This window comes from Pithys albifrons, chromosome 6, assembly GCF_047495875.1.
Source record: "Pithys albifrons albifrons isolate INPA30051 chromosome 6, PitAlb_v1, whole genome shotgun sequence".
Taxonomy (NCBI): Eukaryota; Metazoa; Chordata; class Aves; order Passeriformes; family Thamnophilidae; genus Pithys; species Pithys albifrons.
In genome coordinates, this window is record NC_092463.1 from 21,352,379 (window position 1) to 21,378,029 (window position 25,651).

At 40.0% G+C, this 25,651-nt stretch overlaps 2 protein-coding genes across 3 annotated transcripts in view; one reads left to right on the forward strand and one right to left on the reverse strand.

The window, feature by feature from the left end:
- The window catches only part of TSHR (thyroid stimulating hormone receptor), a 55,906-nt gene extending 46,159 nt beyond the window's left edge, over positions 1–9,747 (reverse strand). Inside the window, exon 1 of the mRNA XM_071559409.1 lies at positions 9,450–9,747. Within this exon, the coding sequence (XP_071415510.1) occupies positions 9,450–9,619 (170 nt within the window). The 5' untranslated portion in view covers positions 9,620–9,747. The remainder of the gene's footprint in view (positions 1–9,449) is intronic.
- An 8,622-nt stretch (positions 9,748–18,369) lies between these two features.
- Positions 18,370–25,651, forward strand: part of CEP128 (centrosomal protein 128) — a 117,064-nt gene continuing 109,782 nt past the window's right edge. For both annotated transcript variants that reach the window (XM_071557737.1, XM_071557738.1), the window contains exons 1-5: positions 18,370–18,428; positions 19,585–19,627; positions 21,931–22,088; positions 23,422–23,508; positions 24,643–24,769. In XM_071557737.1, coding sequence (XP_071413838.1) covers positions 21,945–22,088; positions 23,422–23,508; positions 24,643–24,769 — 358 coding nt within the window. In that variant the 5' untranslated portion in view covers positions 18,370–18,428; positions 19,585–19,627; positions 21,931–21,944. The remainder of the gene's footprint in view (positions 18,429–19,584; positions 19,628–21,930; positions 22,089–23,421; positions 23,509–24,642; positions 24,770–25,651) is intronic.

Here is a 25,651-nt window from a genome sequence, read left to right on the forward strand (position 1 = left end):
GAGGCCACTGTATCATCTTTGAAAGATCATGGTGTTCAAGGGAGATGACGCCTGAAAAATGCAAGCATCATGCACATCTTCCAGTGATGCAAAATGGGGGATGTGAGGAAACACAGGCCAGCGGCTGCTGTGTCGTTATTTTTTGTATGTAAGTAATTTTGTGCCTTTGTACATCCTTTTGCAGGTGCTATGTACACAATCAGTGGAAAACCAAATTTCTTTATTTTCATCTATATTTTTATCTTAGTAGTACCTAACATTCAGTTTGACTTTTCGACCTCTACTGAGCAGCTGGCAGTAATTACAGGCACTTAGTGGTTCTATGATTAGACACAATAGTAGACAGCAATTACAGCCTGTTCTTACTCTCTTTCTCTGTAGGAAATGAACCTCTTCAGACTGCTCTTTTCTGAAATTTCTTGGGCCCATTTGAACTGTCTTTGAAGTCATTTATAGAATCTTTGATCAATATTTCAGATGCATGGCTTTTCTGTATTGTATTCAGAGAACATTTTATTGCAGACCATCATAAAACCTTAAAGTTCAGGGAAAAAAATGTAACAGTATCAGTTTTAGGTCAAAATCTTAGTTCAAAAGTTGTCTGTGATCACAACAGAAGAAAACATGATGCCGTAATGTTTTAATATGGCAATCGGGTGAAGAGCCAGGCGACTGGAAGAAGGGAAACATTGTACCCACCTTTTGGAAGGGTAGAAAGGAGGCTTGTGGGAATTACTGACCTGTCAGCCTCACCTCTGTGCCTGGGAAGATCCACCAGGAAGCTCAACTAAGGCACATGGAGGATAGGGATGTCATTTGAGACAGGCAGCACAGCCTCACCAAGGATGTCTTGCCTGACCAACCCAGTGGTGGAGTGACTACATCAGTGGACAAGGGAAGGGCTGCAGATGTAATTTATATGGACTTCTGTAAAGGACACACCCCGCCACACCATCCTTCTCTCTAAAATGGAGAGAGATGGATTTGATGGGTAGACTGTTAGGCAGGTAAGGAATTGGCTGGGTGGTTGCACCCACAGGGTAGTGGTCAGTGGCTCAGAGTCCCATGGACATCAGTGACAAATCATGTCCCTCAGGGGTCTGTATTTGCCCAGTAGTGATTAATATCTTCACGAGTGACATGATCAGTTGGATTGAGTACACCTTCAGGAAGTTTGTATATGACCTGAAGGACAGGGTGCCATCCAGAGAGTCATGGATGAGCTGGAAAAGTGGGGCCATGGGAATCTTATGAGGTTTAACAGGACCAAGTACAAAGCACTGCATCTGGTTCAGGGCAACTCCTGGTATCAATACAGGCTGGGGAAAGAACAGATCGAGAGCAGCTTTGCTGAGAAGGACTTGGGGATGCTGGTAGATGAAAGGCCAAACCATGGAGAGCCACAAAGATGAGCAGCATGCTGGAGCACCACTCTGGAGGAAAAGGTTGAGAAAACTGGGCATGTACTCCCTGGAGAAGAGAAGGCTCCAGGCAGACCTTGTCGCAGCCATTCAATACTTGAAGAGGATTCATAAAAAAAATGGTGACAAACATTTTAGCAGGGCCTAATGCAATAGGGCAAGGGGTTGAGATTTTAAACTAAAACATGGTAGATTCATACTTTTTATAAGAAATACAGTTTTACAATGAACATGGTGAAACCCAGGCACAGGTTGCCCATAGAGGTGGTAAATGACCCATCCCTGGAAACGTTCAAGGTCAGGCAGCATGCTATGCTCACTAACCTGATCTAGTTGAAGATGTCTTTGCTCATTGCAGAAGTGGTTGGACTAGATGAACTTTAAAGGTTCCTTCCAACCCAAAATGTTTTATGCTTCTATGCTAAGTTACAGTATTAGATTTCATTTCAATTACCTTTACTGGCTCTTCCACCTCTATATTTAAGTATCTCCTTATTTGTGAGAAAAAAATAGGTGAACCTTTTTGTCTTATGTGACTCAGTCTTTCTTCATAAAGACTGCCATTTAAAATGCCAGTTTCTTTAGATCCCAACAGACCACTCACTGACTTGAGATGAAAAGAGAACTAGTCTTATTTTAGAATGTGTCAGCAGCTCATTGTCTATGTTGAAGTTTAAATTGTAACAAATTTGCTATAGGTGCTATCATTGCTTCTACTTGAGTCCAGAGCATTGTATTTTGCAAAATCCTGATTATCATTGTTTCACATTGACTTGGGTAAGGTATTAGGGCACTGGTTGGATTGAACAATTTTGAACAGAACAAAAGCTTTTGACATAAAATATCCATTTAGTAGAGGAGTCACTTCTCATTCTTGAATAAAGCAAGCTACTTTTTATACTCTCTAAATTTTGGCTACCACTTAGGAGACACCTAAGCGTGGTTAACAAGCTGCTCTGCTATTAATAGCTTCAAAACATAAATTGTTAAGTTTTTTGAGACTCTTTAATGTGTGTCCTGTGAACCCAGGGATAGGTAAGGGTTGAGTCCAGCAGAACACAAAAGAATCTCTGAAGTTGAGACTGTACTTCATTTTTCTCATTCCCACTCTAACAGATCAGCATTTGACAGTGGTCAAGCCCATGTGGGAAGGTTCAATAACAGTTTGTAAGGAAGATAATTTAGACTTGTTAAAAACACCTTCTGAGATAGTCCAGTTTTAAAAGTAGGATTACCTTTTTTTAGACTGTTTTGAGGTTCTATAAACCCAAGTTATGAAAAATATCAAACATTTATTGATTTTGCTAATGTATAAACAATCTGTATGAGTCAGATTCATGACAGGTTGCCCTCTTCACTAACAGAAAACATAGTATTATTAGCTTTTTGTAATATACTCTGTAAACTATTGCTTAGTAGGGGTTTACAGGCTTTTTGTAAAATTTAAGCTTTTTCCTTCCTTTTACAGGTATATCAATAAGCTCTGTTTCTCAATTCAAGAGCAGGCTGTTGTGTGCTTCTGAAGTGTAACGGGTTGGAAATCAATGTCAAAAGAAAACAATGTAATGAAAACTGACTGCTGTAGCAATTCTAGATTCAGTGGAGCATAACACTTAGAGAATCAGTCTGTTAAAGGACTGTTAAAATCATATCCAAAAAATACAGTTTTTTAACTCTTGTGTAAAGAGTTTTTTGCTATTAAGTTGATCAAAACTCATCATCTCCTCAGACAAGAAAAAAATAAAAATGAGTTTCTATTGCCATGTCAGCAGTGTCTCTTGTAAAAATGTGGATATTCTTATTGATGTTAACCTCTTCATAGCATCTAAAAAAGAACTATTTGCAGTCCTGCTTTTCTGTGGAGCAACCTATGTGTGTAGTTAGAGCCTGCTGAAGTAATGTTTGTTTCTGCTAGGAATGGCTTTTTGGTTTGTGCTTGTACAGTTCCCAGCACTTGGTGGATTTCTGTGTCATGACACAGGAAATTTAAATGTCTCAAACATACAAGAAATGCTACTGATACAATGACTGATAAGGAATGAAAAAAATACTGTATTTAATGTTCAAAAATATTACTTTCATTCTCCATAGTTTCTCTGGTCCCCTACTGCCCCTTATTCCTGTTCATCTGCTCACTTGTTTGAGTTGGAGGGTGTGTGTACAACAGTAAAGCAATGCACAGTTTGTAAATAACTTTAGGAACCCTTAGAACACTTTTTTCAACTTACCATTGTGGTTATGGGCAAATCCTTAACTGAGACAATAATGCATACTAATTTTTTGAACCTAGTGTGTCAGATCTACTCTATGTCAACACACAGGATTTTTGTATGTCAGCAGCAGCATTATGAAAGTAATATCGTGCCTTTCCAAGCAAAATGTGTAGGTAAATATAGTAAAATGGAGCAGATTTGGCAAGAAAGTACAGGTTTTTGTAAACTGCAGTATTTAGAAAATATTTTATGTTGCAGCATATCCATAGAACTATTTAAATCATTACTGAAGGACAACTGATAAAATGATTTCATGGATTTTTTAAGTATAATGGTGTTTGGTAAAAAAAATTGTTAATTACTTTAAGAAAGCTCAATCCTGATTTTGTCTTCAGAAATAGTTAAATACTTTTACAAATGTAAAACACTCAGTGTTGTTTGGAAAGTGAACTAATCGCAAGTAAAACATTATTTTATATTTTATTTTATATTACCTCCAGAATATACAGAATGTAAGATTTTTCATCCAGGCAGTTTTCAGACACTCTTCCCCCAGCCTGTAGTGCTGCATGGGGTTCTCATCACCTGTGTCTAGATCCCTCTGCAAGGCCTTCCTACCCTTCAGCAGATCAACACTCCCACCCAACTTGCTGTCATCTGTTAACTTGCTGAAAGTGCATTCAATCCTCTCATCCAGATCATCAATAAAGATATTAAACAGTGCTGGCCTAAACACTGAGTCCTAGAGAACACCACTTGTGACCAGCTGCTAGCTGGATATAACTCCATTCACCTCCACTCTCTGGGCCCGGCCATCCAGTCATCAGACCATCATTGACCAGCGAACACTATACCCTATCCAATCAGATTGATTCCTTCCTATTTTTCAGCCTTCCAAAAAAGACGGACATACAACCATTTAGTTCCCAAGATATTTCCTAAAGCACTTTAAAAAAAAAAAAAAAAGAATGCTACACCTGTTCTTTTATCACTGTGGCTGATTTAAATGGTAAATTACATACTACAGTAGGCAATGCAGCAATTTTTTGCCTTTAGAACTCTTACACAAGTATTATCTGGCTCAGACAATTTAAACCTATTTAATTTTTCAGTTTGTTTCAAACAAACTTCACACTGAGACTTTAATCTGGTAAAAGTTTTTCAGGCTTACCATTTGATGTGTTTTAAAGGCTATGCTGAGATTTTATGACATTACAAGTTTCTCTTCAAAATATTTTTTTACTGTATTACTTCCAAAGATTTCCATTTCTGGGCATGATTTCCATTTTCTGAAGGATGCCCTAATAGCTTCCTTCAGTTGTCTATCCATGTCAGTGTTTTTCCTGTTCTTTTAGACTCTCAGCACTTCATCGTTAAAATAGGGATAATAATTACGTGCTTATGTTGCAAGGTTGTTTATGAAGATGTATTTATGAGAGTCCATAATTAATTTTGAAGTAATGAAGTCTAATAAAAGATAATGATTGTATTACCTGAAGTCAGAATATTTCTCCATTTCAGACAATTCCTAAGACTTAGATTTGGGGGAAATATTTTAAATCAGTGTGATTTATTTTGTATATAAAATTTGAGAACTCACACAGAGTCAGTCTCGAGGAGAAAAGACAAAGCAGAAAGAACCGTTCCACACCACTATCGCCTAAGGAGACTTTCCACTGTGCCTTTTGCGACCGGACTTGCCTATCCCGCATAGGCCTCTTTAGCCCCCAGCACACTCGCAGCAAACAGGGGTAGTGCCCTTCCCAAATCTTCATTCGCAAAGCCCAGCCATGATGATGATGATGAAATTAGAGACACCATTTCCTTCAGTTCTACTTACAGCTTCTTTGTATCAAAATGCTTTAGAATACTCATCAGGCACATAAAAAATGTGGATGCCAGTGATGCAGTTATTACAGGCAAAATTGTTAAGTCCCTACATATTTTGTTCTCCAGTTAAAAAAAATCATTTTTATCAATAAGTATTTGTGAAGATTTGACATATTGCTACTTCTAAATATCACACTGTAAATGTGTAAAATATATTACAGTTTCCACATATCCTTTCTCAAAAGCTGACAACAGCTCAAGGAACTAAACAGACCAGCTGTTTCACTACATCTTGTTATCCTGGTATCCACATGTTCACCCCTACCAACGTAGTAAACATGACATATATCACAGGTTTTTATCCCTGAAGGCTGAGCTCAAAAAGCAGTGTCCTACCTATGGCCAATATCCTGGACCAGATGCAGAATTGTAGCTTAATACCTAACATAAAGAGGATATTTTTAAAGACTGCTAGTTTTGTGTCTATATATATATGCTAGTTCCACTGTTTCACTGTCCCCTCCAAACTTCCTCTTGTTCAATTTCAATCAAATTTGATTAATTTGATGTGAAACTAACACTGGGTACAGGATAGAAACCTTATCAACATCCCTTCTGATAGGGAAAGAGAAAGGGAAGGGGAAATAGAAAAGAGCAGAAGTTATTTTAGTAAATGAGCACAGGAGATGTAGTGCACAAATGAACAAGAAGGAAAACTTTATTAGTTTTATTGCCAAAGGTAAAATAAGTAAGAGTGACTAATAATAGAAGAAAAGCATTGGGAACTGCATTGAGATGAATTTGGGATAGTGATACCATCTAAATATATCATTATAATGATGCCAAGACAGTATTACAATAACTCAAGCATTATGATGATTGTATCTTTGGACAAATGTTTACTGAGGTTTTGCTGATCTGTAAGCATGAGTAATTCTTCAGAGTCATTAACCCCCACTTCCTAGTGGGTCTGCCTCAACTGAAACACTCAGATCTCCCTAGCATATTCCACTAAACACAGAGGAGGTTACAGCACCAACTGTTGCTCTGCTCCAGCACTTTGCTGGTGGAAGAGAAACGCACTGCCAGCTAAGGGGTTGGGACAGAGACCTCCTCAGTACCATTGCATGTAGAGCCCCTGCCACAGCATGAAGGAGAACCGGAGTCAAGTATAGGCAAAGGCAGAAGCAAAGGAGGACCTGGCAGGGATAAAATAGCAACAGACCCAATCAGGGTGTCAGCTGGGCAGAGAGAGGCATAAAAAATACTATAGATGCAACAAAATTATTGATATATAATTTCATACTTTTTAGCACTGTATTTCAATATCACTTAAAACTGCTTTCCTGCCATAGCATGGTATGAGTATATTACATAGGGATTATATAAACCTTAACTTCAGGCAACAAGACAAGAACTACCCATAATAGACAAAGCCTTTTTATTCCCCAGAAGAACCAAAAAAAAAAAAATCTTGTATTGAAAAAAGGACATCTCCAAGATCAGTATCTATGCACTCAGGCATTCTGAATAAGCACCTGCATTAACTGTATTTGGATAAACACATCATAAACAGTTTCAATCAAACATTTTCCTGGCTTAATTTCATGTCACTTTCCCACTAAAACAGTTGGAAATAAACATTTATTGGAATTTCTTATAAGCATGGCTTGTTAAAAAAAGGCTTACCCCATGGTCTTAAAGTAGGGTAGAGAAATGAGAACAGTCCTGACTGTTTGTCAGAATGAAACTTTAATTGGGGTTTCAAGACCCTGTGCACTGAAAAGAGCTCATCATCTCCAAAAGCTGGCAAAGTGTTCTTAGGCTCACCAGCCTCTTAGTTCTCCAACCCTACAAAAACTGAACAGCCACATAGGAAAGTTTTAAAACTGGCAATCTTGAGGTTCACAAATTACCACCAAGAAGCAGAATTACTTTGCCTAAAGTAAAAAAGTTGCTGGATTTAGGGAAAATTGTAGAGTGTTTCAACATACCATGTGCAGATATGTACAGCTACATACTTCACCTCAAAGAAGTGTTCATTTGTTCAAAGGTTAACAGAAACTTCAATTTTGGAATCTTTTGTGTTTAATTCAGAACTAGTGGGTTGTTTTTTTTTTTTTTGGTTGGTTTGGTTTAGTTTGGTTTTGTTGCTGTTTGTTTGAGATGTGTTGGTTGGTTGTTCATTTGGGGCTTTTTGTGTGTGTGCAAAGAGCTCTGTTTTTCTTATTTCCTCAGATACCCTTCCCATTTATTTTCAAATAAGACTACACAGTGCATATTCTACCTTTTCTACCACACACTATAAAACCACAATTGTTATTACCTGGAATATTTTCTTGTCTATGATAGGGAGTACATGTCTTGAGAAATTTGCAGTGGTCACTCTAGTAGGTACAGATGATTAAATTTCACCCAAAATAAACAGAAAAATATTTCTCAGTTGTTCTTTTTAATTACTTTCCCCATGGAAATAAGATCTCCATTGGCTGTTTTTATTTTTTAAAAAGAGTGGCTTATGATCTTAGAGCCCCCATTACTACACTAGAGTTTAGTTTAAAACACTAGAATTTCAGTGGCTGAAGTGCTTTATTTTTGAAGCTGTATATAGAGAGGTACTTCTCAGTCATTGCACCAGCATTTTTTCAAGGCAAGTATCCAATTTCATTATGTGATCTCATTGTTTCTATTAACTATTTTAAATGCCTGTACAAAGGCATATTTCTCCTATAAACTGAAATGGGTTTTTTTTCTAACTTGTTATGGTAGATTTCAAAGAACATACTACTTGGTACATACAGTAAAATTACGACAATCTCAACTTTAATAATCTGCATATATAAAAGTATAATAACCAAACCAAAACTTGTGTAATTTTAAATCTTTGTCACTGATATACTGCAGTCTAATTATCAAAAAAATGAAAGGCATACAAAAATAATGGGGAAGTAACATAAGTTAGTGATCAATTTGCTAAGCCTTTATTTTCAGGTGTTGAAAAATCTTGAGAAGCATTTAAATAAGATCAAATGATTTAACAGTTAGTATTTTCAAGTAAATTTGTGAGAATTATTACCAGGACATAAACCAATCAATCTGTTATTGTTTTATCTTGCAATTAAATCAACCAAGTTTGAGTTTGTTTACCAGAAAGTAATCCGTATTTACAAGTGAATCTTCCCTTGGAGACTGGAAACATTCGTACTTCATGAGGGAAAGTAAAAGCCAGGAGCAATTCATCTTAGTTTTACCTGACTGATGCCATTTCAGTTTCCCTACAGTATTTGTCTGACATATGACACAAGATGTTCATCTGGACTGGCAGCAGGAACACAGACAACATGTTTTACTGTGTGCCTGTAATGGTACCAAACACTTAGGCTTAGGTACTTGAATTACTCTATCACTTTGGCAAGGTCCAAATTTGCTGCTTTATCCCATACTCCACACTTTTGTTTATCTGAAGTACTTGTTTCCCAGATGGTGTATTGGGATTCCCAGTTCCCATGGATTCTTTTTTCCCCAGCTTTGACCAAGAAGCTGAAAATGCAAAGAAGATTTCATGGAACTTTTAGTGAGGTCACACATCCCATTCCTATTATTTTATTAATTACAAAATTGTGCTTGATCTACCCTTCCTTCTTCTCACCCCCTGGGCACTTGCCACACAGAATCCAGCCTTCTGCTCTGTTTGTCCACAAACAGCCCAGTTACTAATTTTCCCATATTTTACACAGAACTCTTAAGGCCCAGTGGACAATCATCTCTTCACAGCTCTATAAGGTTCGAGTTTCCTACCTCTTCCTCCACACACAGAGCCTGCACGCTGCCGTTCCCGCTGTTCTGTACTGCCCAAGCAAATTGCAGCACTCGCCCCTTCAACTTCCTCATCTTACAGGGCATTAGATCAGAGCATCTCCTGCCTGCGAAGTATGGATACTCACAACCGGGTAGTGCCTCCCCTAAAACATCTCAATGTACTCACAGGGTCTGGGTGTACTCCGGAAGGCTGGGAATGAAGTGGATGTCCCTGCAAGTGATTTTGAAGTCTCCCCAGTCGGAGCACTCGCAGAAAGCTGAAGGGCACCTCTCTGTGCCCTGGCTGCACAGCACCAGCACCAGCAGCAACTGGAAGGCTATCGGGAGGCACAGCATCTTCCGCCGCCCGCTGCCGCTCTGCCCCTCGCTCCTCCGAGGGGATGAGGAGAGGCCAGAGCTGCAGGGGCAGAAAACGCTGCCCCGCCGGGAGAAGCTGCCTGGGAAAGGCGGCACCTTTGCTGGACAACGCCGCCTCCTCTCCTAAGCGGGATCAGGAAAGGTCTCAGCAAACCACCGCGCCGTCGCCATCGGGCAGGGTCCGTCTCTTCGCCGCGACCTCGCGCCCACCCCACCGCCCGTCCGCCCCACACCGGCCTGGCACCCCGCGCTCCTCCACACGCCTCCCGCGGGGTCCCCCGGGACCCGTCCCCCGCATCCGCCGTCCCCCGCCCCCCGCTCCGCGTCCGCAGCCGGCGGGGCCAGGGCAGCCTCGGGGCCGGAGCCACCTGCCCGGGCGGCCGTGTCTAAGCGGAGCCAGCGGGCTCTAGCCCTGCACAGCCCAGCCCTGCCGGGGCGAGACGGGCCCCGGTCCCGCGCCCGCAGCGGGACAAGCCCGCAGAGCTGCTTGCGAAGGCAGCGGAGCGACGCCTGACCCCGAACAATTCTCCAGCATCTGTGCAGTACGGAGGAGGGAGAGGGCTGAGTAAGAGCCATGCTAAGTCACCTATTAACGCAGTGCAGTTACAACAGATTTTACACCAAGCAGAAATTCACTGTCTGCAAGTTAGATACGCACTAAATGTAAAGCAGTGAAAAAGCACTGAAAATTCAGAAAAGTGATTCTGAAATTCACACAACAGATCAAACGAATAGGAGACACTAGCATTTTCCACACTATCAAAAAAGATAAAATCCATTCACCAAAGGAAAAAATGAAAAAAAAAAAATCAAACCTTGAGAGAAGTAAGGTGGAATTATTGGTGTAAGTAAGTGCACAAGAAAAATGCCAACATAAAAGTTTGTAACCTTGGAGAAGGAAACTTGAAAATGTAACCTATGCACAGTAAAAAATTAGACCACAATTTTCTTGGACAAATAGTTACCCTCCAGCTAGATTAGAGTTACGCAAATGTTTTAAGTACAACACATCAGATACTATTTTGATATAACTCTTTAAAATTAATTTAAGCCAGTTCATCAGTGTGTGTTTCCTAAATGTAATTAATCTCTCAACATATCTTTATAAGGTGAGCAAATGATACCATGCCCATAAAGAAATACAATATAAATTCTGATGTTATGGGCAAATGTTAGCACTTAGGTCTTGTATAAGTGAGGAATCCCATCAGATACATTTATCCTGTTCAGGATCAGGTATTCTTAAGGGTGTCCCAGCATGGGGACAAACTGAGACACCCACAACATAGTGTAGACAACTTCATCTCTCTTTTCTTACAACCAGTCTTGATGACCTAGTACGATGAGGAGCACAACAGAGGACTCCTTGCTTCTCATGACATGCCCTAGTTTGCAGGAAGAGAGTAGGGATGTGCATCCCCTCTCTAATGACTACTTCTGGGGTGATTTGTTGTGATGTCTTGTGTGTACTCTCTTGAAAGCCCCCACTTCCCCATTTTTATTCCAACTTCAATGTTACCTTTTTATGTATTACTGTGTATGCACTAGGCAAAACAAAAATAGTTTTACTGTTGGGTAGATAAGTAATCCCAAGACTTGACTAATTTCAGTAGTTTTTCATAAACCAAATCATAATAATACATGTGGTGTACTAAAGGTATCCTTATGCTACCTTACCTTTACTAACAGGGTACCCTGCATTAACTACTCAATCATATTTGTGTTTCAGACTCTGGCTCTTAAACTAGAGGAAGGGTAATTTGTTTCATTGCTCTTTCCCTGAAATAAAGTATTTTGAATTACCTTTATTTATTAGGAAAAAGAGCATGCACATAGATATTAGCATTAGAAGCTCTGGCATGGCAACTGCTCTGTGGCAGCAGTGACAGTCAAGAAAGTGTTAATGGAAGGAAAAATACTTTCACAGGTATTTCTAAGGGATCAAAAATGAAAACTATAAAGGATCGCACACTGAAGAAGTGGCAAGGCTGACATGGAAGATGTTCTGAGCAGATTCTAAAATAAATAAGGACTGCTGAATATATGGTTTCTGGGCTTGGATCATAAATGAGAGAAGCAAGGGACTCCTCTTCTTCAGGGCCCAATAGCCTTGAAGGAAACAGGACAGAACACGCAACTTCAGCCTGGGAAGAGCTCCAGGTCTGGATGCACCTCCTCCTGGGCTCCAAGACTTGGCTTGCACATTCTGAGCCAGGAACATGAACAGAGTTTGGGGAGAGAAAAGGACTGTTGCTAACCACATAGTGTTTCCATGGGCACTGGCTTCACTCTGAAAGTTATGCTATAAGCAAGATGATGTTTACATTGTAGTTTCTAGCATGTTAAGGAATTTGCTGGCTAGAAGTCTGCAATCACACTTCAGTTGTTTTCCTATGGCAGGGCTCTGCCCTGGCCAACCTGCCCACCCCAGCAGTATGTGCACTCTGTGACAGCTTTGGGCTTTGGGTCAGCTCGGGCCAGGGCACTCAAGCCTGATCTGAGCTATTTAAATTTGAACCCATTCCCAGCTTGATTCCTCCAGCCTTGTCTTGCTGACTGGTTTTCCTGTGTATACTGTGGATCTGTGGATACTGTGTCTCTGGTCTTCTTTCCAGTCCTATCTCATTGATAGACCTTAGACATACATTGGAGTCTTCTCTCCAGGTGTCTCTTGCCCTTCCTGCCTGGACCCTGGACCTGTTTTCATTCCTTGCCTTGCTGTAGCTGTCAGTATCACCAACCCAGTCCTGCTGAGATGCTGCAGGACTGTGGCAAAGTCACTCTGTGCTGTGGCCACTCTTGGGTCCCAGCCTGCAGTCTCCTCCTAGAGCAGCCTGTCAGGGCTGAGGACACTGATGGACCTGACTGTCCCTGCCTGGCCTCCTCTAGGACCTTCTCCCACCCTGCCCAAAGCCCAGGACTATGACAGCCTCCAGGGCCATCAGTCCCTGCCCCTACACCAGCCCACTGGGGCTGGTCTCCAGCTGTCCTGCCTGGCCATGGGCCCCGCTCTGCCAACCCTGACACCCAGGCTGACCCAGCCTCAACCTGTCCCAACCCCCAGCTGCCTGGACCCTGGCAGGGCTGGTTAGATGGAATGGCATGGGCTGCCAGGCCCTGCCTGCTGCTCCAGTAGGATGCCATGTGGCTCCTGGTGCCTGGTCCTGAGGGGGCCTTGCAGTGCCATGCTCTGCCTCCTCCTAGACAGCTTCTGGTTCTTCTGTTCACCTTTTTCAAGAACAGCCCTGCAGATGGAGGAAGTAAAAATATATTTACAAATCTACAGATAACCCCAAGTTAGGGAGGCCTGTTAACTCTGGATCAGAATATAAATTCAGAAGAGAAAAATACTGGTAGCTACATGCAATAAGACACACCCTGCATGGAAGAAACATGGGGATATTGTGCAACTATTCCGTTTTGCATTTATGGAGTTGCCTGGAATACTTTATCTGTCAAGAAAGAAGTAGACAAACACCGTTACTCACAGGATAGTGAAGAAAATGCCAGGTTTAGAAACATGACCTATTTTGAAAGAATAACAGAAGACAGTCGCTTAGCTTAGTCAGGATGGCAGGTATTTTAGGCTGTAAAAAAAGAACAATAATCAATAGTTCTGACCATATTCATTTTGAAAAGTGATGGCATCCAGCAGCTTAGAGTGACTGACAACTTTTAATCCCCTGTAGATAATGAATGAATGTTCCTTTTGAATATACTAAAACTAGTTAATTATTAAAAGTATCATCAGTATGTGTACATCCACAACTATAAACATAAACCTAAGAACAGATATTCAAAATCCTGTATGCCCTGAGGCTAGAGAAATTAAGCAGTTTTAATCCATTAAAACATCTCATGCTCTGCTTCTAATAAACAAATAGGAAAGAAAAATCACTTAAATCTACAGTACATTGCCGACTTTTGTTTTCTGGTGCTTTTTAAAAGACCCCTGTGGGTTCCTGTTAATTTAAACATGGCAAAAATTGACAAGCATCTTTTTCCACTGTTACAGACACTCCCTCTAGTGACAGCCACAGTTACTCATTTAGTACCTATCATCTCAAGCACTGCAAGGCTCAGAATTCCATTGTTTTTGTGGTGCTTTCTGAAAAAGTAAATTATTATCATCTGCCAGATTTTATATAGTATCTCGGTTATCTTTACACTGTTTATGTGGGTGATACACAAATCAGATAATACACAGCAGGTCCTAACAAAGAAGCAATTAGCTCTAATTGGTATTCCACAGATTACCAGATATCAACAGCTAAATCTTGTAATATCTGCATGAGAAAATGCTCAAACTAGGAAAATAAATCAGTAGAGTACGATAAAAGAATCGGCGGGGGGGGGTGTGTTTCTGATTAATCAACACGTTTTGCCATTCTAGATACTTGTAAGATATGTCTGTTGCTACTTGTTTCTATTTCAGCATCTCAAATAATTTCTGTCCTGTCACAAAAACATACATTGCACATGCTGCTTTGTCAGAGCATCATTCATCAGACCATGTGTTTGAATAGCTCTATGTAGGTTCTTGAAGATTCATGTCTATATAAAATATTTGCCTTCAATGTCAAGAACAGGTAGTTGTGGATTTCTATGGTTATGGGCTATTGAGGAAATCTTGTGCTTTTCCTTTTGCTTTATTTCATGAAAAAGTCATGAAAAACTGCAAAAACTGGAATACTCCGTTGGCTGAAGGCTCCATAGGAGGTACTGCTGTGTTAAGCACTATAAAGCCTGAGGCTGTCAATTGTAAAAATGCTCTGAGAGAAGAGCAAGATGAAACTATCTTAAGCAATTAGTCAAGGCAAGAGCTATGACAGCTGTTTTCAGGCAGGCATATTTGTCTACAGAAAGCATTACAGAATCAGAGTCACAGAATCATTGACTTAGGAAGACACCCTGGAGGTCAGCTGGCCCAAGCCCCTGTTCTAGCAGGGTCGTCTGGAGCTGGTTTCCCAGAACTGTCCAGGCAACTTTTGACTATTTCCAAGGATGTAGATTTCACAAGCTCTTTGTGCAACCTGTGATAGTGTTTGGTCATCCTCATAATTGAAAAGCATTTCCTGATGTTCAGACCGAAATTCTTGTTCAATTTGTGATCATTGCCTCTTGCCTTGTCACTGGACACCATTTGATTTATACCCTCTCTTCAGGTATTTATCCACATTGATGAGATCCTCCAAGCCTTCTCTTCTCCAGGTTAGATCTTTCTCAGCTTTTCCTCATGGAAGAGATGTGTCACTCTCTTAATTGTCTTAGTGTCCCTCAGCATGTTTGTAGCTACCTCAGCATCCGTGGGTGCAAACATATCAGGGCCTATGGATTTATATGTCTATTTTTTTCCCCTCAGGCTTACACTGCCTGTGCCTCTTCATCTAAAGTCAGCTTTCTAGTCATCTTTGACTTCATTCTGCTATGCCTGTATCTCTTGCATAGGCATCCATGCTCAGAAATAACCTCCGGCAAAAATTGATTTGCCCTCATAATTCAGACTTCAGACAGATCTTGCACTTTTCCTTGGCTTGGGTCATGGCACATACCTGCTTTGATATGGAGACCAGCAGGTTTAATAGAAGAGTTTGATGGTTGATTACAACAATCATAAATCAAACCTGGATTTTAAGCTCACTGACTTAGGTGACATTTCATCTCTTACAGAGTGCTTCTCCTCTTGTGTGTCTGTGATACCTCTTCATAAAAGAACTCATTTTCTGAGCCAACTAAATGATGAAACTGTGAAAGAAATAGCTAAAAAAATCTCCTGAAAGCTACATGAATAATGATTTGTCATGGATGACGAGCAGTGTAGCATGAAAAGACACCCCTAGTGACAAATATCAGAATTTAAAAAAATTAAATTTAAGCCTAGAACAATGAAATTGTTTTAAGAAAACTTATAGTTTTTCTGGATTTTCCACCTATAAGGACTGTGTCCTCAGACTCACTACACATTTATTTAAATATATGTAGTAATGTAATGGCTCATAATAATCTTCCCTTTTATTAAAAAAAAAGGCTTAGTCAAGATCTAGACTTGTATTAGTCAAAGGGCTCAACAGCATTAATCAAGCAGCACTAACCTTAAGTACTAAGACCATCCTGGTCTCTCTAATGCAGGCACTGCCAAGTTACTGTCTCAACACAGCACTTTAGATAACAGTATGCTGGGATATATGTTTTTGAATTCATATAATAAGATGAGAGTGTTCTGTTTTTAAAAGTTAAACAACTTCTTTATAAGCAAGTCTAGTATAGTAGTTTGTTATGCACACTTCAATCCTTGCTCAAGCATACCATTCCAAATGGACGAGATGTTCTGTAGCAATTTTATGCACTTACATTGAACATCCTTAGGACAAAAGTAAACAAACAAAAATAATCATGGTACTGTTCAGCTTCAATAAAGAGAATTATAGAAATACGAAGATACTTGTTAAAAATGCTAAAAGGGGCAGACATGGGGTCTCCTAGAGAATTTTTAAGGTCACCAAACTGCAAGAGCATATCTAGTAAAATAAGGCTTCAGAAGGGTATAAGAAAGCCAGTCTTGTTAATACTAGGATAAGATCAGTTAGTAAAAGCAAGAAATCATGCTTCAAAAACATGTCATGTTTTAGAGAACACAAAGTTTTCTTTCAAATGCTAGGAGGTTAAATGTAAAATACAGTAAAACAAGCTCAAAAGCAGTAGAGAAACAACTTGTGAAAAACAGAAACTAACAATCCCTTTTCAAATGAAACAAAACAAAGAATGCTGCCAGAGTCTGTAAGACTGGTAGATGAATTAGCAAATACAAGGAGCAGGTAGAGGAGATAAACCCATAACCCAAAACTGAATGATGTTTTGTTTCTACACTTCCCTCTACTCTAAAGCAAGTTGTAGCAAAAAAACCCTAAGCACCCATCTAGTCTGGAAAACAAAATGCACAGGTACCAGGAACAGACTTTACTGAGCTGACAGTTCATTGCACTGGTAAATTGGCAACACTTGCTGTTGAAAGTGGTGGAATCTTGATGGTTTGGCTATTTTCCAACAAAGACATACACAATATAGGAATCTTGGGATGCATGACTGCTTACATGTTTTCTGTAAAAGTCTTTAGTATCTCACTCTTTATACCAAGCAAGTCTCAGCTTGATGAGGATGAGAAAGCCATATATTAATCATTGACATAAGCCTTCTTTCATATGCATATGTGAAAGAGTTCCAGTATTTGTGTAATGTTGCAGCTGACAATGTAGCTGTGTGCAGACAGCTGTTCGAAGCACTGGAAGCATCTGCTTCCTTCTGTTACAACATTAAATCAATACAGATATAGGCAGCAAGTGCTGTTTGCTGCCTAGGTACTTTCAAAGTTGGTGTATGCATGGCTAGCATGGTCTTTAGAACCAGTGGATATGCCCAATATGTCTGTCTCAGGTGTTGGCACCAGTTTCCACTGCAACATTTTGTTAGCAGCAAGCCAGATGTGCTCACACTGAGCATAGATGCAAATACAATTCTCATCCATGTATCAGTCACATCCAGGACATGTTCCTTACCCCTTCATCTCGTCTGTGATGGCCTGAGAGAGGGTACAAGGGCAGGAAAAAGAAATTTGCTCGTGGATGAATTCTGTTGGTCTGTGGAGCACCAAGACTTACTTTTTTGCTAATTATTCACTAATACTTCAGTTCCCAGTGAAGTAAAGAACATCATTAAACTCCTGCTCTGTGTCTCAGCTAAGATGAGGATAATGCTCTTGAGCATGACCAGAAAGACACAAAGGGCAGCAGCCATTGCCTGGGCTGCTTGTGGATGCTGCCAGCGTGGGGGTCCTGGCTTATTTCTGAAGTGTGTCATACTCATATGACATTCAAGCACCCTGCTTAATTGTGAGCAAATGAAACGGTCCTGCAAGGCAGGAATGAAGGTTGACAGTATGGACTGTCAGCCATGCCATATTAGTGTGCTCAAAGGCCAATTGTCACTGCCTGGAGTAGATCCCAGAGGCAAGACACACATGTATCAAAAACCCCAAACCACTGTGTTTACTCGGGCTTGAGTGCTCACCTACAGGTGATTTGCAGTCAAATATTCCAGTGATTATTGGCCCAAGTTTCAGAGGCCCAGGCAACATTTCCTGTGATCACTCACAGAACTCTATCCTATTTCTCTCTTCAAGGCCAGGCAGTGTAGCAATCTGTAATATTCGGTTGTTTTTACAGTACACAAGGGTAATGGATACAATATTTGGGAACAGGGAGATGCGTGGCTGAAAGAAGCAAGAAAAAGGCAAGAGACAGGACCGCAGGTGCCTCCCTAGTAAGAGGCAGCTGCTCCCCGGAGCTCACACGCCTTTTCCCAGTGGATCAGCCAGTGCCGTCCCCTCGGCAGTGCAACAGACCCGCCTGCTTTGCCAGGGCAACAACTTTTGTTTCTGCCCCTCGCGGTTGTTATTCTGAGCGTGTTTGTAAACACCGTGTTTGTATTTGGTAAAGGTTTAGAGTTTAACAACATTAACAAACACCAGGGCACCTCCCGCCCCCGCAGGCCCTGCGGCCACCCCTCCGGGCTGGGCCCGCCCTTCCCTCTCCGCTCCACCGCAAAGCCTCTCGGGCGCTGGAGTCCCCCACCCTGCTGTCCCCACGCGGGCCCTCGCCCTGCGGACTCGCTGTCCCACGGAGCCTTGCGGGGCCCTGCGCCGGCGCGGCCCTGCGGGAGCTGTCGGCAGGGCGCCTAGTTCAAGTTGCCATAGCGGCGGGTGGGGCTGCGGGAGGCGTTGGGGCGTTGTGCGGTGAGGGCCGGGGGAGCGGGACGGGCAGAGGGAGCCGGGGCGGCGTGCGGGACGGGGCGGCGTGCGGGACGGGCAGAGGGGACCGGGGCGGCGTGGGGGACGGGGCGGCGTGCGGGACCGGCCGTGCGGGCGCGGGTGGGAGGGGAGCGGGGTGCGGGGCTGCTCGGCACGGCCCGGCCCGGCCCGGCCCGGCCCGGCCCGGCCCGGCCCAGCCCAGCCCGCGGGCTTGGCGGAGCCCGGCGTGCCCGGGGCCGGGCTATGATGTCCCGCAGCTCCGAGGCTTTCACGGTGCTGTCTGGCAAAAGAACCGGAGGCCCTCGGAGATGAAACCAGGTGTTGGTGGCGTTCCCGAGGTGCCCAGTGGAGGAGGATTCCTTAGTTGAGCTTTATGAGTAGTGTGAGGGAACTGTTCTCTGTGTCGTGGTACTGGGGAGTGCTTGGAGCACGGTGTCAATTGTAATGAAACGTGGTGCAGATGCCTGAAAGCGCGATGGCAAAGTGTCACCATGTGGGATCGCCTTCCCGGCTTTTTGAAAATTTCTACTAGCTCAAATACAAGCACTGAAGGAAAGGGTCTTTCAGGTGTTGGGTCATCTTTCAGTGTTAGCTATAAGGCTTCAAACATACCTTTAACACTAAGTCAGTTACCTAGTGATTAGTCTGTGTAGAGCTGGACAATTAAAAACACTTGAAGAATAATCAGGTTGTGTACACTGACTTTATATTTGGTTTACTTGAGCTGGAAAACTTGCTGTTGAGACTGTCAGCTCTACTTCGTGTTTGCTTTACCCTGAAGGTCTCTTAATAACAGAGTCCTCAGTGAAAATGAAATGCCCAGTTTTCTACTGGAGAGGAAAGTATTGGTGGTTTTCATCAGCAAGAAAAGTTATGATCTGTTTGGGTAGAACCAAAAACCAGTAAGAGATAAGTGGTTCTCACTGTCAAGTAGGTTATAGGTTTTTGAAAAAAGTGGTAAGCTTTTCTTCTGTTTAAATTAATAGGCAAATATGGATGTGGAAGTTTTGTACAAATTTCTGTTTCTTCATGACGTTTTAAAAAAAATCTAAAGTAAAACTTCCGTATTTCCTTTAAAAATGAGGATGTTGCTTTATAGGAAACAAAACTTCAACTTAAAAGTACTTGTGATTCCTTTCAGGTTGCTTGTGAGGATAAAGAGGAATGCTACTTCACCAAAAATAGTAAGTTTTCTTTAAAAAAAATGTCCTTGTCTAGCACTCTCTTTGTGTTTACCTTGCTTACTGGCCCTTCTTCAGTGCTTTGGCTAGTAAGTATCTTAATGACCCTATTTTTGGACAGCTGAAAATGAACCCATTAATCTTTCCTGCTGTAAATCTTCATTTCCCTTTTTTTTCCTGTAGTGTCTTCCCTATTTAGTAGTTGGGGATCTCATGGTTGAGTCAACTTCTTTGTTGATTTTTGTCTCTTTTTTTACCGAATTATGGTAAATATCAATATTATTCCATGTTGTTATTTCTACCGGTGTTTTATTTATTTTTTTCCTTTGTCTTTGAAATATCCCATATTCCCTGTTTCCCAGTGTTTAGTATTTATGCTTACTGAACATCATTAAGACTTCATTGCACCTGACTAGAGTGACAGGCACTGGAATAATGAATTCTGATATGTCAGTAAATGTGTGTTTTAGTGAGATAAGAAGAGGGAAGATGAGATAAATTCACCCCTTCAGAAAATGTAAGGAATATTGGTATACTTGAGCACAGACTGAGCATGTTGATTTACTCTTCCTTCATGTTTGAAAGGTTTCTATCCACGTCTGGGGCACACAAATTTACAACCTTTTAGAAATTAGGTCTAAGGGTCTGAAAAAACACCATGTTACCTCCGTATAAAATACGACATAAGATTTTAATTCATTCATGGTTTCTTTTGGAGATTTCAGCTCTAATGGCTGGAACAATGACCCCTTTACTTTCTTTTTGGTGTTGCTGTTGACTACAGGACTAAAAGGGTGGTCAAGAGTTGGCTAATCTATTTCCTCTTCCACAAAGTAGGCTCAGACTGTCTCCCAGCAGATGCTATTAACATAGGTTTAGTGAATGTGATTCCATGACCTTTAGGCAAACTATTGCATTGCATAATAGTCCAAGAACATTTTCTATGTAACCTACCTTTTGAGGGTTGTTATTTTAATAGTTACTGTGTGACTTCACTATACTAGGCATAGCTGTCTGTATTTACCTCCTCCATCTTGCCATCCTTAAAACTGATCAATCAATTCTGTCTTTACAAGCTGTATTTCTGCTGCAAGTAATTTTTATGAATTCTAGTCAAGTGAAATGCCTCAGCATCAAGATAGTAATCTTGCTGATGTCGAATTAACATTGGAGAATAGAAATAATATTTTGTAATTTACATTACTCTTATTTTTACAACTTGTATGGTATTAGCATCTTTCTAGAAGATGACATTGTTGATGAGTATTCAACTAGAAACCTTTCCCCCTCCACTTCTATCAACTTCAGTTTTTCTAATTGGACAAATACTGTCAGCTGCAAATTTAATCAACTTATTATATTGCATAATCAGATCACTTAATGAAAAGATAGTGGATTCACTGTAGGTTCTTGCTTGATACCTCTGTGATTTGACATTTAATTTCTGTTAACTGCTCTATGAGTTCTGATACTTACCCAGTTATGGAAAAGCTTACTTTAGCACATTTTTCTTTAGCTTACTTTTGTGAATGTCATGTGTGTTCAAGGCTTTAAAAAAGAAAAAAGTGCCCTCTACTGCTTCTTCCCTGTTTAACAAATTTACTCATTACCAGATCAATTTATTTGATATTAACTGATACAATGTTGTGGGTTTTTTTGAGACCAGATCTTTTGCTGGAAACTTAGAATAGCCCATTTTAGTTCTTTTTCTTCCCATATTTTAATTGATTAATCTATAACTTTTTGGCCACAGTTTTCTTTCCTTTCCCTTCTTTTTAAAACACTGCATTTGCCTTCTTCCAGAATATCTCCAGTTCTCCTTGAGTCATTAAGGTACTGGTTCTTAGACTTGCTTAAGACAGTTACGTGGGATGATTTGTCTTAGCTTTCCCTGGACAATGTGAACAGAACTTATCGAGTAGTGTGTGATAAAGTGGAATGTTCTGCAGACTAGGACAACTGATAAAGCACTGATAGCTTCACTGTATGTTTTGGGGGGAGAATTTGCTTTGGGCCATAGTCTTGTGACAGATACTGAACACTTGGAAGTAGGGGGAATGCATCTATTGATTAAATTTGCTCCTAAGAGGCTCTGCCTCTTGGGTCTTGACACTGTTTCATGGTGTGAACAAAGATCTGAGGAGCAGTTGGGAGATTGCTTCAAACATGCATCCTGCTGACCCAAACCAGAAAGGCTAATGTAAATGTAGTCTGAGTCTATGAAGTTGCTTTGGCAATATTGTGCAAGACTGTTCAGTTACAATCAGGATTTAACATACATTACTTTATCTGGTCTTCCTGTGTAGGTTGTGAGATACTAATGGCAGATTCATCCAGTGATTCGGAAAACTTTCTTACGCGTCGAATAGGAAGGCGTCTGCCTTTGAGAGCATCCTACAACAGAGCTCAGAGCTATGGTGCTGAAGTTACAGAGAAGATCCATACTTTAGCAAGCACTTTACAGGTTGTTTACAAAGTATAGTTTTAAAGTATTTAAGGAGTCTGCATTTCTGTAAGATAGGGTCAGAGTTTCATTTCTGAAGTTGTATGGATGAGAAACACTGTTTTCTGTGCAAACCAAAAAAGTGTTGAAAAATTGATCATACTGCTTTTGAGCTGAAAGGGTGTAGCTTGTTACACTTCTGTACAGCTGATATTTCAGGCAGTAATAGAATATTGTTAGAAACAACTACATGTGGGGTAATATTATTTATTTAAGTTAGCAAAACTGAATAAAGCCAAATAAACATTTTGCAGATCCTCACAAGAGGCATTACTTTTTCTAGCAGAAAGTTCCAGCTCTGTCTTGTTGCCCTCTACTGTGTAAAATTTTAACATTTCTGATAAATATGTAGGCAGTCAATTCCTTCATCATAGAGCTTACATTTCAAATATTTTCTAGATGTGGAACAGCACAGTCAGAAGCATTATTTCTAAGCTTGTAAGAGATACATAGCTGAGTAAGAAAGACTGTTCATCTAATTCCTGCTTCTTCAGTGGAGGGAATATCTGAATCTGTTTTGCAAGTGGGAGGAGATGCTTAGCTATCCTGACACCATTATTACTTGAGAAGTCATGCGTGTTCTTCTCTACCTGACAGTTCTGAATACCTAGAGTGGGATGGGCATATGTTTTATCAGTTATTGCTTGGCCAGTGATATTTTTTTCTTCCCTTTAATATGTGAGAAGAGAAAAATCAACATAGAATGTGAATTTAAACTTCAAAATTTCTTAGCTAGAAAATAAATGTCCATCTAGAAAAAAGAGTTAATAAGAATGTAATCTGGCTATTTTTAAAAAATGATTCTTTGGTATTCTCCTGATTCTGTCTAATGTCTTTCTAGATGCTCTTCTGAAATTCTGATTCTAAGCTAATTGGTTTTTGTGGACTGCTTTTCAGCAGATCTCCCATCTGATCCAGTTGTTCATCTGGTCAGAGACTGCTCATGCAATGACCTTACCTAGCATGTTGTTCTTCAAAAACTTATTCCTCATTTAACTGGTTTTGTTCTGTAGGCAGGTAAAGTTATAATCTTCGGGTTAAGTTTTTCTACAGAGTGGCTGAAACTTGAATAAGTTAATTTGAAGCTGAGGGCCTTATTTTTTCCCCCTCCCCTCCCCTTTAACCATGCTGTACCATTTCTGTGTATTTGGGTAGGATTTTGAATGCATAGACCATTTAAAAAGCACTTGTGTTATCAATTTAATCTTAGAAACCAAGAATGATAAAGACAACAGTAATGTTTGATTAAAGGATGTTTCTGTTTTGACTTTTTTCTAAAACTTTTTTATTTAAGGATACCAACAGAAATCTAAGACATGTTGACCATTTGCTAGGACAATACAGAGAATACAACAAGGAGCAAACTGAAGCAATAACAACTGTGAGCAACTCTCAATTTATCTTAACTTCTTCAGTCTTTTCCATTAGTAGAACTCACAGCTGAAAACTTGGTAGTAATGGAGAGAATACATAAGGAGTTAAGTAGCTGTAAACTGAAACTTTTTTAATATTTATTTAAGCAATCTAAATCCAAATTGTTATATAATGAAACTGACAGGTTTTGTAGCTTCATTATTTTTTTGCTTTAGAAACACCTAATTACTATGATACTCTGCCAAGTACAAGGTGTGTAGCTAAAAGAGAGTATTGGTGGAGCAAGCGAGGTTTATAACTTGGTTACAAAACAAGCTGCAGCAGATGCTTCCTTGAAATAGATACATATGAAATGTAGGAATATTTTATATGTGAAGGTAGAGAGAAAGAATGAAGAAGCAAATGTGTAGAAAAGAAGGCTTATTTTCCTCAGGGAAAGAGATCCAACATAGTGTGTATAAATCTACAAGAACAAAGCATCAATTTAACCATTGTGTTCTCTTAGAAGGAGAACTTTAGAAATTGATGTTTTGTGGATTGTCAAATAAAGGTATGACAAAGCAAGTAACTAAGAATCAAAATTAGCAAAATGAGATGCAAGTTTGAAAAATTTAGAACTTATTTATGAATATAGTTAGTTCTGTGTTCTTAAGCTGGAAACAGCTGCCTTTTCCTGGAAATGAAACTACTAAAAGTAGGGATTGCTGCAAAGCTGCCTAGGGAAATTTGATAAGCATATGTAAAATTCATTCCAGGTGTAGGGCTGGTAGAAACATTACAGTAAAAATAGTTTCTTTGAAGTTATTTTCTGGATTTTGCAGGGCTGTTATTGAGCATTGCTGGCAAATAGGTCTTATTTTGGTTGCAGGAGACAAACTTTTCATTTGAGTTTTCATGATGATGCACTGTGTGTTGTACTACTGTTTTAAGACACTTGATATTTGAAGCTATCAGTTAGAAACATGTTCTGCTATAATTACAGGAATATGTTATATCAGATATTGAAGAAAAGCTGATATTAATTCATAGCTGTACTTGGCTTAAGAGTAATTTTGATTCTCTTAATGACTTAAAATATTTTCCAGTTTTTGTAAGAAATAAGTCTGTGTTCATATTTCAGTAAATTATAACTTCTCTGCAGTTAAAAGAAACACTGGAACAATCCATAGGTCAATTGAGGAGCCAGCGACAAGCACGAAACTCTGGAATGAGAAGTGCCTCTCTCTCAAGCCTATATCCTAGTGATCTGGATGGAGAAGGAGCGTCAGGTGAAGTGCTTAAAGTTCTTGAGTAACTTAAATTATGTCATATAGCTATGGTATAGAAAGAGGAAATTAAGAAGTAAAATGTATAGAGATAGTGGCATGAAAAGTCATCATTGATTACTTCAAAGAAATTCAGTTTAGAAACGTTGGAGACCTGCATTAAGTTATGCAGTCTTTTATTTGGTAAATTCTTCTACCTTTCATAGTATTTTCTGCTGATACCCCAAGAGATCCAAATGAAACATTGATTCATTCATCTGAGAAAATTCATTGTCAACTGCATGAGTTGTAGGTACATAACAAGTTAAAGCTAAATCCAAAAGATGTTGCAGGTTCTGAAGCTTACTTTCCAACAAAAAAAGGGAATTTATATTTGAAATGTACGAGATCATGGATGTACAGATGAAATTATGTAAGGCTCAGTGAAAAAGAAGAAAACAGAACCAAAGAAAAGTAGAGTTTTTTCTTGTATGCCTACATAAAAGCAGTTGTTTTTCTTGTATACCTCTGAAAATTCATTATAATTTAGGAAAAGGTGTGTTTGGGAAGAGTGTTCCTCCCAGAACTAGAGTTTAACGTGTTTTGGTAGAAAGCTCTAAAACTGTAAAACCTGTGAAGTGTGGTCGTTTGAAGCTCTAATAGATTCATCTGGAGGAAAAGCAGTTGCTTTGGGAAATAAAATTTGAAGAGAAAACCACTTACTTCTGTCTTTCTGGAATATATATATGTCATGGGTAAGAAATGTTTAAATTGAAGAAGAATCCTGAGAAGAGTTAGAGTCATCTGCCTGTCCATATTATTTAACATAATAGTTGTTTTTTTCTGTAATGTGGCCTATAAGGATATTAGCAAGATGAAATGCATTTTTTGTGAAGCAAAATGAAA